Genomic DNA, 11,622 nt, shown 5'->3' on the forward strand with positions numbered 1-11,622 from the left:
GTCTCGGGTGTTTGTGGCCTTGGGTGTTTTGTAGTCTCAGGTGTTTTGTAGTATCAGGTGTTTTGTAGTCTTGGGTGTTTGTAGTCTCAGGTGTTTGTAGTCTCGGGTATTTGTAGTCTTGGGTATTTGTAGTCTTGGGTATTTGTAGTCTTGGGTATTTGTAGTCTTGCATGTTTGTAGTGTGAGGTGTTTGTAGTGTCGGGTCTTTGTAGTCTCGGGTGTTTGTAGTCTCAGGTAACAACAAGGAATCCAGTGATAGGAAACACTCAAGTATTGATAAGCCAGTTGTTTATTTTCATTTAGTCACTTTATACATTATATTTAGTTTTCAATAATGGAGGTGTGATTAGGTCACTAAATGATTTACATGTTCCTCCAAAAGTAAAAGAAAGAAACACAAACACATCACAACTGTGTCAAATAAACAAGTCCTAATTTCAATAAAATGTTGTCTTCTGACTGGAGGAACAAAGCATCATGTACCTTTATTTAGACTGCAAAGCTCTTGTAATGATAATAATATCTGTGTGTATCTGTGTGAGCCAAAATAAAACATCTGTAAATGTTTGGAAGAAGAGAACGCTGTAATCTCTGAAAGAGAAATACATCATCAGGTGTTGATGTGAGTAAATGAGAGAGAGAGAGAGAACTGTGTGTCTTTATTGTCATAGAGAAAGAGTCTGGAGTCATTGATGTGTCGACTGCAGCTGATGCACATACACAGTTTCGTTAAATCATTTTCTTCCCTTTAAAGTGTTTTTAGGCCTGAATAAATTAAACTCCTGAAAGATTTATAGAATGCAAACACTTTTTCATACTTTTTGTGGTGGAGTCAAAAATTAACAAACCTAGAAATATTAAGTTGTTGTTTAGATTGAACAGTAACACACAGATATCTGTGCAGGTGAACTGATGTGACCACACACACACACACACACAGATTATAAATGAAGCTTTTAAACAGATGAGGGCAGACGGCTCTCTGTTTGTCAGTGTTTGTGTTGAGAGGAATAATCAGATGCTGAGAGGTCTCAGATGGAGCTTTAATGAAATGCGTGAGCACCATATGAGCACAAAAGAGCCATTCACTCAATCATTTCATTAGCATGATAGAAAAAAACAGAAGAGACGGATGAAAGTCTCCTTATATCATCCGCTCTTTAAACTCCTGCATGATGACGAGAGCAGATAATATATGATCATACTTTATATGTTATTAAATGAGCAACATTTAATCCCATACAGCAAAAAATATATATATTTTAATATAATTTAAATTTATTTCAAAATATACAAAAAAATGGCCTAAACATATATGTGCTGCAATGTATTGAAATATTTTTTTAACCAATATATTTTTTATATATTTTGATATATATTTTAAAGCATTTATTTTCACATTGCATTGGGAAAAAACTTACAAATTTACAAAAAGTATGAAAAGATTCAAATTAAATGCTTTACTACCTATGTATTTAGCATATATTTAAAACACATTTTGCCAGACAATTTTTTTTGGGGGGGGTAATGTTATTTATACTGATTATTAGCACAGCATGTACACAAGCTGTCATTTAGTACAACAGCACAACATAGCTTTTATACAACAGTTTTATACGCTTCTTTAGAAACCAAAACAAAGGTTTAAAAACAGGTCTCCTATAAAGCACATAGCACAAAATAGAGATGTTCTGCAAAGAAACATTAATTGACACTTTATTAAGAAAAATGATTTGAACATTTATATTAATTAATAAACATCACTGGAATTAACATTTACCTTAGAGATGGCTTAACATTTCTTTGAGATATTATTAACATAACTTTCTCAGAATTAAACATCACAATGTTTCCAAATATTTTTCTGATTTCTTGATATTAAACTTGACACTGCTTGTTTAAATTAATGTCTTGAATTTTATTTTCTATTATAGCATTTTATGTACACAAATGTGCAGCTGAACATTCTGTGTGTTATATCACATCAGAAGATGTTAATGATTGTTACTGTATGTTGATCACACAATATCAAGATGACTTTTTCAGGTGCACAACGCCACCGTGTGGCTGTACTAATCTCTAACCTAATAATACATAGACACAGGTGTAGTTGATCAGATCAAATCAAGATTTTTATTATAAATATTACATTCTAAACATATATCAACGATTGTGACATGAAAACAAACTCAACATATGTGCATTTTACATGACAACAGTGTGATTTAGTTGAGAAGTGAGCAGATCTTTCTGATGTTTCTTTAGATCTTTTTCTCCTGTATATAATTCTGGAAGAGGACTCCTGTAAGATTCAAAGTATCAGCTGATGACGTCTATTTAAGATTTGATCTGAAATCTTTTCTCCAGCTCCCATTGAGCAGCTGCTCGTGTGCTGTAAATGACAAAACCCCAGGACAAAATCACCACAGCCAGAAGAACCTACACAAGTCAAATATGTTATTATAACTCTTCTACTGTCGTTTCATGATGATCATTATTGTACTGAATGATTTCTGATCTAATACTCACAGCCGAGAATATTCTGTCCAAACACCGTCGACTCATGTACATCATTTTATGTCTGTTTACAATAAAGTCAAGCAGCACGTTAGCATATTTAGCTTCTGAACATGACAGGAAATACACGAGCTGTCGCCAAGACAACAACCGGAAGTGACAAAAGTTAACAACTCAAATACGACAACTTTTTTTTGAAAAATACATTTTGTAGAAAGTAAAGCTTAATTAAATATAGTTTTAAATTTTAAAATATATTTATTTTTTACCTTCATATATTAGCAAATATTTCAAAACGTATTTCCATTTTAATTTTACAACCCATACAGCAAAAAAATTAATGTTCCTGGCCAAAATTAAAAAAGTTTGTATAAAATGTATAAAGTATGTATAAAATATAAAATTATTAGTTTTTAAAAATATATTTAATTTAAATCTTCTTAAACCAAAAAAGTTTTTCTTCCAATGCGACATGAATAAATGCTTTAATATATATTTATTTTTAAAATATTCAAAATATACAAAAAATGTTATAATGGTATAAAATAATATAAAATATATTGGTGAAATATAAAGTATACAATATTTTAGTACATATTTGTTGGTCTTTTTCTGTATATTTCGAAATATATTTAAAATTATTTGCTAGCTGTGCGCACGATATCCTGCATAAATCTGGTTATGATTTTAGCCAAAAAACTGTCTGTTCTTTATTTTACAACTAGGAAAGATTTTAAATGAACTACAACTGGCCCAAATATGAACCATCGTGTATAAGATTTTGTTGTTTGAATATTTCTGTATCCTCTGTTTGTGACAGTCTACGCAGGTGCGCTACAACTCCAGACCGCGTGAGGCGCGCATGCGTGTTACTCTACCGGAAGCTGAGTCTGCTGTGGTGTTCTCTGCTTGTGTTCCTCAACAGCAGTACGATACAGCTTCATTTCTTAGATTTTTAATATCTTATTTCTTTAATTTAGTTTGAATCTTTATGACGGATACTCTTTTGTGATATAGATGTGTTTATGAGTGTGCTCGTGCGGTGGTTTACAGTGTGTTACGCGTCTGATATGTGGAGGTGATTATCAGGTGAGAATGTGTCTTATATAAACTCTCTGAATGTTTTATTTTGGATTATATTTCATATATTTGTGTATCTTTTAGCTGATGAAAGGATTTATAATCGCTATTTATAAAACCCACGACAGGTTAGGCGAAATCGAAAAGATAAACAACAAAACAGGAAGGTAGCTGGTTGTTTATAGAAGGATAACTTTACACGGTATTTTCATAGTTTTTGTATTCTGTTGTGTAGTTTTGAATATATATTCTCTAGTGTTTGACTGTATGTATATGTGTGTGGCCCGAGGATTTCGATAATGTCACATGTTTCGATAATATTACACGATATAAACCGTTTCGATGACCTGCCCTGAAAAAATTAAATACATATTAGCATATTTAAAAAATATAATATGGCTGTATCCGTGTACAACGGTGGTATGTGATTACAAAAACAAGATGCTTGATTGTCACTACCGCATCTTCATGTTTGTCTAATTAAAACACGGTAATGATATCACGGTTATTGTTGTTTTTGGTTGATAATATTCCTATATATCATCCGAATATCTGGCTGAAAGCTTGTCTTTGTGGTAAACTTTTAGTTTAGTTTTAATTACCATATTTTTACATGTATTGTAGAATTATTAATGTAGTCAACGTCACTGGTATTGTGATATGTACATGTGTCGTTTATAGGTACAATGAAAAGCTTTCAATTACTGATGTGTACAAAATACATTATGTGCTTAAAAATTACAGAAAAGTAGAAGAATTATTTACTAGACAACAAGGAATAAAGCAAGAAGTTAGAAAGTTTAGAAAATACATTATTAGCAGTAGTATTATAAAGTGTCCAGTATTAAAATTTTTGTCATTGTTCAACATACAATGTGTAGTTTTATAAAACATATAGTTGGATATTGACACATGTTTGGTATTGTAGTACAAAATACATACAGAGAAATTATGACTGCATAATATCAAAGAAAATTTTATATGCAATAACTTCTTAAACTGCACGATATGCGATACGGTAATGTTTTAAGTTTGTAAAATCTATTTAAATTATATTAGAATATTTAACACAGAAAATCACATAACTAGCATATGTTTCACACAAGAAAACAGCACTCACTTTGTCTTGGCAGGTTTTTTTGCTGTCTGCAATGAATTCATCGACCTAAAACTTTAAATATACAAAACCTTTTGTAAGTATTAGTTTTTGAACATATGCAGTATTCAGATGGTTTTGCAGCGCTCGCCCCTCCCCTTAGAGAAATAGAAGCATTAAAAAGGTAAAAAATATAGTTTTTTAGTTGGTTAATTAGTTGGTTTAGTGGTGTCTTACTGGCTAAAGTCAAAAGAGCTTCATCTTTAAATCCCTGTGATGTTCTGATGTTCTACATATGACCATTTTTTTAATGTAAATGATATTGTTGGCCTGTTGTGTTCCAAAGCAGAAATAAAAAATCTTACTGATTCAAAGAAATTAACACACAGATTATGATTAATAATGACTTATATCTATGTGTCGTAGATGATGGCGCCCACTAAGATGAAGTTACGTGAGAAAAAGCGAGTAGGTGGAGGAAAATCATCTCAGCGTTTACTGGCCAATGCTTCTCCAGACTCCAAGTGCCCCATCTGCCTGGACGGCTTCAATAACGTGGCCTCGCTGGACCGTTGCCTGCATCAGTTCTGTTTCCGCTGCATCCGCGAGTGGTCAAAGAACAAAGCCGAGTGTCCGCTCTGTAAGCAGCCCTTCCACTCCATATTTCACTCCGTCAAAGGAGAAAACGACTTTAAGGAGTTTGTGCTTCGGCCTGCCGAGAACGGAGCAGCTCCCACGGCTGATCCCTCGGAGCGCATGCTCCGCCCCCGAGTGCTTAGGGGCAGAGCGAGGCGGAGCCAGAGGCTGCAACAGCCCGCCCCTTCCCCTCCGCTAGATGATGACGTGATGTTTGGCGGTTTGTCTGACGCGCCGGGGCTGGCAGAGAACCAAGACATGCAGCGGATGGTGATGCGACTGACGGCGCGCCGCAGGGGGCGGGGCGAAGGCCGAAACCTCAGGCGTCTGCGGGACCAGGACGTGGTGGCGTTCCGACGTGCACTTTACAGGACCGGCGTGCGTGCACGCAACACGCGGGACATGGGAAGGCAAAGGGATGTTTCAGCCACGTTCCTGCGGCAGAACCCAGCGTGCTTGCACCGGCTGTTGCCGTGGCTGCAGCGTGAGCTGACGGTGTTGTACGGGTCACACGGATCTCTGGTAAACATCGTCCAACACGTCATCATGTCGCGCATCACGAACTACAACATGGAGGACTCGGCCATCCGGGATGAGCTCCGTCCATTTCTGCTAGCTCGCACTGACCACTTCCTCCATGAGCTGGTGAGTTTTGCCCGGTCGACCCTCAGCATGGAGGCGTATGACCAGCAGGCCGTCTACGACTGTCCTGCGCCCAGCTACGAGGAGGGCAGTAGCTCTGATTCCTCTGTTATCGCAATCTCTGAGGTGAGAAGCTAGCATACTGCTTAAACTATGCACGTTAAGTGTAGAATGTTAATGATATATGCATGAAATACTTGGTGACCTAATAAATATGCCAAAATTAAGCAAAAGCCCCATGAAGCAGTAATACTGATGTCCTGAGGTCACAGCTGTATGTTTCTAGAGTAATTTATGTTTTCTTGCTAGTTGAAGATTAAAATGAGCCAGTATACGAAATATAATCTCTATTGATTTGTCTTGCTTCACAGGATGATGAGAATAACAGTGAGGACAATATCACAGAAAATCCCTCTGTTGTCCTGGAGCGTCTTCCACCCGCTCCCCCAACACCCGGCACAGGAAATTTGCTGAGTGAATCTGCATGGGATGACGAGACCCCTGGTCCCTCATATTCCACTCTCCTGCCCTCTTCCAGCCAATCACAAGATGAGGGACCACAACCGAGCAGCAGCACAGCCCTGATACCAGCTGAACCTGGCAGTAGCATCAGTGTGTCAGGTAGACCCGGCGCAGATGATGATGGGGAGGAGGAAGAGTGCCTGATCGTAGGATATGTAAAGCCCATGGCTGAGCGGACACCTGAGCTGGTTCAGCTCTCCTCTGATTCGTCTGAAGAGGAGCAGGAAGCAACCACTATGGACACAAAGGCCATAGTACCAAAAGAAGAGGGATCCCAGGTGAAGTCTCACGTGGACCCGGTTAGCCCTGGCTCCTCCCCAGGCCCCGCCCCCTCATGCAGTCCCCAGCGCACACACTCGGACTCTCATGTACAGGAGTCACACAGCAGAGAAAGAATAAGGAACTGCTCCCCATCCTCTCGGGACCATCAGGCACATCGCAGACGACACGGGTCCAAGGATTGTTTACAAGCAACTAGAGACTGTTTTGATTTCAGTGATCACAAGAGGCGCAAAAGCCGATTACACCAGAACTCGGACCACACGGAGCACGCTGAGACTTGGGAAAGATCACAACTGACAGAAAGTCAAGGTGACTCGCATGCACGCTCGCCAAGTAAAACGCTTTCGCCTCGGAGCTGGTCAGGCCAGAGTCCACCCATGTCCATTTGGAGTGGGAGCGAACAGTCACCCTTCAGAAGTGACATCAGTAGTGACAAGAGTCCAGAGCGTTCTCACCACGTTAGAGAAAGATGCTCGCGAGCTAAAGAGCGAGGGAGTAGAAGAAAAGAAAAAATGAGCAGGTCACCTGACTCTGACTCTTGGATTAATTCCCATCGACCTAGCAGTCGCTCCAAAGAGTCACAATGGGCTCGTAAGCGTAGGAGACGATCCGTCAGCAGCAGCAGCAGCGCAGACTCGTGCTCGGAAAGATCTCGCCTTGACAAGCCTAGCGGCAAACGCAAGTACAAAACCCGTCATCTAGAGCGAGCCGCCCAGCGCCAGCAGACCGAGGGAACGACATCCTCAGAAAAACTGCCGCGACAAGGACGCAAAGAGCGTCGGCGCAGCCGTGAACGACGCCTCAGTCGGAGCCCCAGTGTGGAGATTATCTACGAGTGTAAAGCGCCCGACTGGCATCAGCGGAAGAAACGGAGACACCGAAAGAAGAAGAGGGAGCATCGCTCACCCACGGTGATCACCATAGACAGTGACAGCGATCGCACCATTGACTGTCTGGATCGCGTTGTAGATGTTCTAGACCAAACCACTTCAGGCATCGATGATGAGCAGATGGTCGATAGAGAGCAATGTGTGATCCACCCTGCAGTTAATTCAAGTACTTTGTCTTCTTTAGACTCTCTCTTAGAATCCTCAATGAGTGACCCAGCTACAGTTTCACTAAATCTGGACGACTGCGTAGTGGACGTAGTTAAACACAGCAGTTCCAAAACTCTCGACTGCAATCGGAATATAGACACCAACATTTCGCATGCAGAGTCCGTTCCAGACCCCCTAATCCCAGTGGATTCGATGATGACAACCCAACCTTCAGACACACGACTCTTAGAGTCTATACTTCAAGATCTTGAGGATTTTTTGCCAGTAGTGGAAGAAGATGTGGTGCCAAAACCCCAAAACACTGTTAGCCCTCAACGTGACGAAACAAACCTGAAGGGAGAGTCAGAAGGATTGGAGAACAGAAACACAGACAGTGATGAACAGCAAGAGACGGAAGCTAGCTAGAACTCAACATTTCATTCAGCCAGAAATGTCTGTGTTTGTTTTGATAAACTCATTTAAAGACTGGAATGGATAAATGGGATTGTAGAAACATTGTTAATATTGTTAATATTTATGGTTACAGTAATCCTCAGAACTGGTGCTGACTTAATATGTGTCACTAGTCCCAAATATACAGAACATCTCCCAAAAACTGTTGTGTTAGGATGATGAACCTCATGCTACTAAACACTCACAGTAATGATGCTTTTCCATGGCATAGTACCCCACAGTTTGGTTTGGGTCGGGTTGGGTCAGCTTACTTTTTGCAGGCTTTTCCACTGGGTGCAGTACATAGTACCTAATACTTTTTTTTAGTACCACCTTGATCGGGGTCCCAAGCAACCTGGGCTGATACCAAAATGTGATGTGAAAACACTGTAGATCACTGATTGAGAAACCCAGTGTCATCCCTATAATGTAAAAGATTAGCTTTACCTTTATGCTAGTTTGCGCTGTCTCGAGTAAACCTGTTGTCATCTTTGCTTTGCTGTAAGTTCCCAAACATCCACAGGTTGAGAATCAGGAACACCATAATAGTTTTTTTCCAGACTTGCAGTTTTTGGTGGCACATTTGCGACACGCACGTCCGCATATATGCTTAAATGCAACTTAAATGAGGCTCAGAGGAGTGCGTCAACTGACTGTCATGTGAGACAGAGGTATTGATAAACGTGATGTGCAAACATCTATTTGTGGTGGTCAATTTTAATTTTTTGGCAGACTGAGAAATAAATAAATGTATGGGGATGTACAACAACGCTCTCACTTGATGTTACAGCAGTAGGCAGCGCAAATATAATGACACGCCTCCCACTCTAAAGTGTTTCTAAACTCGCTGGAAAAGCTAACTAAGCCAAAGGGAGGTGAGCTGACCCGACCTGAGCCAAACTGTGGAGAACTATGGACCACAGCAGTGCCTATTTGAATTATTAGCAGCCCAACACTGAAGAGCCGAGTGCTATAATCCGTTTCACTATTTCTGATTCTCTCATAGTTCATCTTCATGTTACTGTGGGTTCACACCAGCCGCGTTTGAGTTTGCCGCTTGAACATTTTGAGTTTACTTGCTTCATTCGCACGTGAAATTCTAGTCATCGAGACAATCACGTGGAAATTTGCGTCATGGGATGGCCTTCCATAGGTTTCTGTGACTCCGCTCGCTTCCTGTAATCACGTCACTACTAGAGCAAGCTCCGCGTCGCGTTTTTCCGCCAAAGTTAAAATTTTTCAACTCGCGCATTTGCCGCGGCAACGCTCAATTGCCGCAAACTAGATGCTCGAATGAGGCGGAATCGCGTGTACCACGCCGCGCTCAATGCCTCGTTCGTGCTGAGAGACCTCCAGACGTGTGTCAACTCGTCTTTACATTGACTTAACATTGAAATCACTCGCGCTTGACGCCTCTACCGCGGCTGGTCTGAACGCAGCATTAGTAAGATTTTCCCTGGGACCCACCTGATCTTCTTAAAGAGAAAAGTGTCTGTCAAACTCAGGGAACAGGTGAAGTTCACCTTCATGTCTCTGTTACTGTGTGTGTGTGCGCGTGCGTGCGTGCGTGCATGTGTAAAAGACAAATATCACTTGTCACTGTACACACAAAGCCTTATTGACTATATAATGTCAGCAATCGATCAATAAAATCCTGGAACACTGACAGATCTAAACAGATTTATCTTATTATTAAAGGCGGGGTGAAAAACACTTTGGAAAAGGGAGTCGGGCCAAGTTCCAAAACACACTCCCAGGTGAAAAAGTGCTCTATTTTTGCGCACTAATTGTGTATTTAATATACTAAAAATTCATCTTTAGTACTTCTTGAGATAAACTTAAGAGGATCGAAGTGTACTTCACTGTGCTATTTTGAGACACCATAAATATGAACTGAAATGTTCTATAAATGTATTTAAAAAATGTATTTAGGTACCACTTGTAGTAAACTTGAACCCATCTTTGTATGAAAGTTGAGTTCAAGTTTAATACAAGTGTTAACTAAATACATTTTTTTAATAGAGAGATAGTATATTAAAAGTGCAGTTTAGTTCATATTCATGGTGTCTCAAAATAGCACAAATTTGTACACTTAGATAATCTTAGGAACATCTTAAGAATTACTTAAGATTAATTGTTAGTATATTAAGTACAAAATTAGTGTGCGAAAATAAAGCACTTTAAGTACACTATTGAAGTGTACTAATTTTTCACCTGGGCTTGTATCCAATTAACAGTAAGGGGTGTGTCTACTAACCGAGATTGTTGCTTGGGTTGCGTATGTGTGGGGCGGGTCTATCAAAAGAAGGTCCAGATTGGGCTTGTTTGTTTAGGTGATTTCCAATGTCAACATTGGCTTTCAGAGATCTTGCACCCCGTCTTTAAATGCGGGAAATTTAGTGTTGACTCCAGTTGGTTACTGTACAATAATCCATTGCTATCAGAGAGATAAATGATTGTAATAATGTGCTATATTAGACATATAGATATGTTTCAGGTACATGTATCTTATATTTATATTGGGAATTTATTTCTTTATACATGAAATCAATGATCAAACCCACATATACTGACCAAAAATACTGTAGTATACTGTAGAATATTTTGTTAATGTACACTACAAAATTGTAAGGTATTAACAGGTTTGCCAACTTTCTCACTCTGAAATACAGGACAAAAAATGATCTGCCACAGCAGTGCGGATCTGGTTTTGTGTATACAGTGTATTTAAAGGGATAGTTCACCCAAAAATAAAATAAAAACTCATGTTGTTACAAACCTGTATCATTTTCTTTGTTCTGATGAACACAAAGAAAGATATTTTGAGGAATCGTTCTTGAGCCCCATTCATTACCATAGTATTCTTTTTTCCTACTATGGAAGTGAATGGGGCTCACGAACAGTTTGATTACAAAAATTCCTCAAAATATCTTCATGTTTATCAGAACAAATAAATGTTTGGAGGTTTGTAACAACATGAGGGTGAGTAATGACAGAATTTTTATTTTTGGGTGAACTATACCTTTAAGCCATTTGTCAAAATAATAGCTAATCTCCTAATTAAATATTACTTTATAACTCTTATGCCTTGGCAACATACGGTAGGTTTATTAAGGAGGTTTATTAATAGTTTGTTCATTTAAAGCAGGTACTTTTAACATAGTCCTTTAATTGAACAATAACTTATCCAGATGGGGTAAAATCTTTGCTTTGTTATCCCCTTTATTTGAATCTGACGCGTGACAAACTAAAACTAACATAGATTCTGTGAACTGTAGTTTTGCAGAGTCAACATCAAATACTTTATTTAAAACACACTTACAGGTTTTGAATTAGAAGCGCGAGAATGTCTTGGGT

At 39.0% G+C, this 11,622-nt stretch overlaps 1 protein-coding gene across 2 annotated transcripts; it reads left to right on the top strand.

The window, feature by feature from the left end:
* Nucleotides 1-3,425: 3,425 nt before the first annotated feature.
* toporsb (topoisomerase I binding, arginine/serine-rich b) lies at nt 3,426-10,052 on the top strand. 2 transcript variants are annotated; one of them, XM_065275647.2, is made up of 5 exons: nt 3,428-3,444; nt 3,535-3,606; nt 4,731-4,790; nt 5,120-6,097; nt 6,343-10,052. In XM_065275647.2, the coding sequence occupies exons 4-5, from the start codon at nt 5,120-5,122 to the stop codon at nt 8,236-8,238; spliced, it is 2,874 nt and encodes a 957-aa protein (XP_065131719.1). In that variant the 5' UTR covers nt 3,428-3,444; nt 3,535-3,606; nt 4,731-4,790; the 3' UTR covers nt 8,239-10,052. The 2 variants fall into 2 exon arrangements, with proteins under 2 accessions (XP_065131718.1, XP_065131719.1); XM_065275646.2 differs by lacking the exon at nt 4,731-4,790 and having other exon boundaries at nt 3,426-3,444.
* Nucleotides 10,053-11,622: the final 1,570 nt, after the last annotated feature.

Source organism: Paramisgurnus dabryanus, chromosome 21 (genome assembly GCF_030506205.2).
Source record: "Paramisgurnus dabryanus chromosome 21, PD_genome_1.1, whole genome shotgun sequence".
Lineage (NCBI taxonomy): Eukaryota > Metazoa > Chordata > Actinopteri > Cypriniformes > Cobitidae > Paramisgurnus > Paramisgurnus dabryanus.

Coding starts and splice junctions, on each gene's coding strand:
- toporsb (XM_065275646.2), top strand. CDS start 5,120: ATGATGGCGCCCACTAAGATGAAGTTACGTGAGAAAAAGCGAGTAGGT. Junction 6,098..6,342: donor CTGTTATCGCAATCTCTGAG/GTGAGAAGCTAG, acceptor CTTGCTTCACAG/GATGATGAGAATAACAGTGA.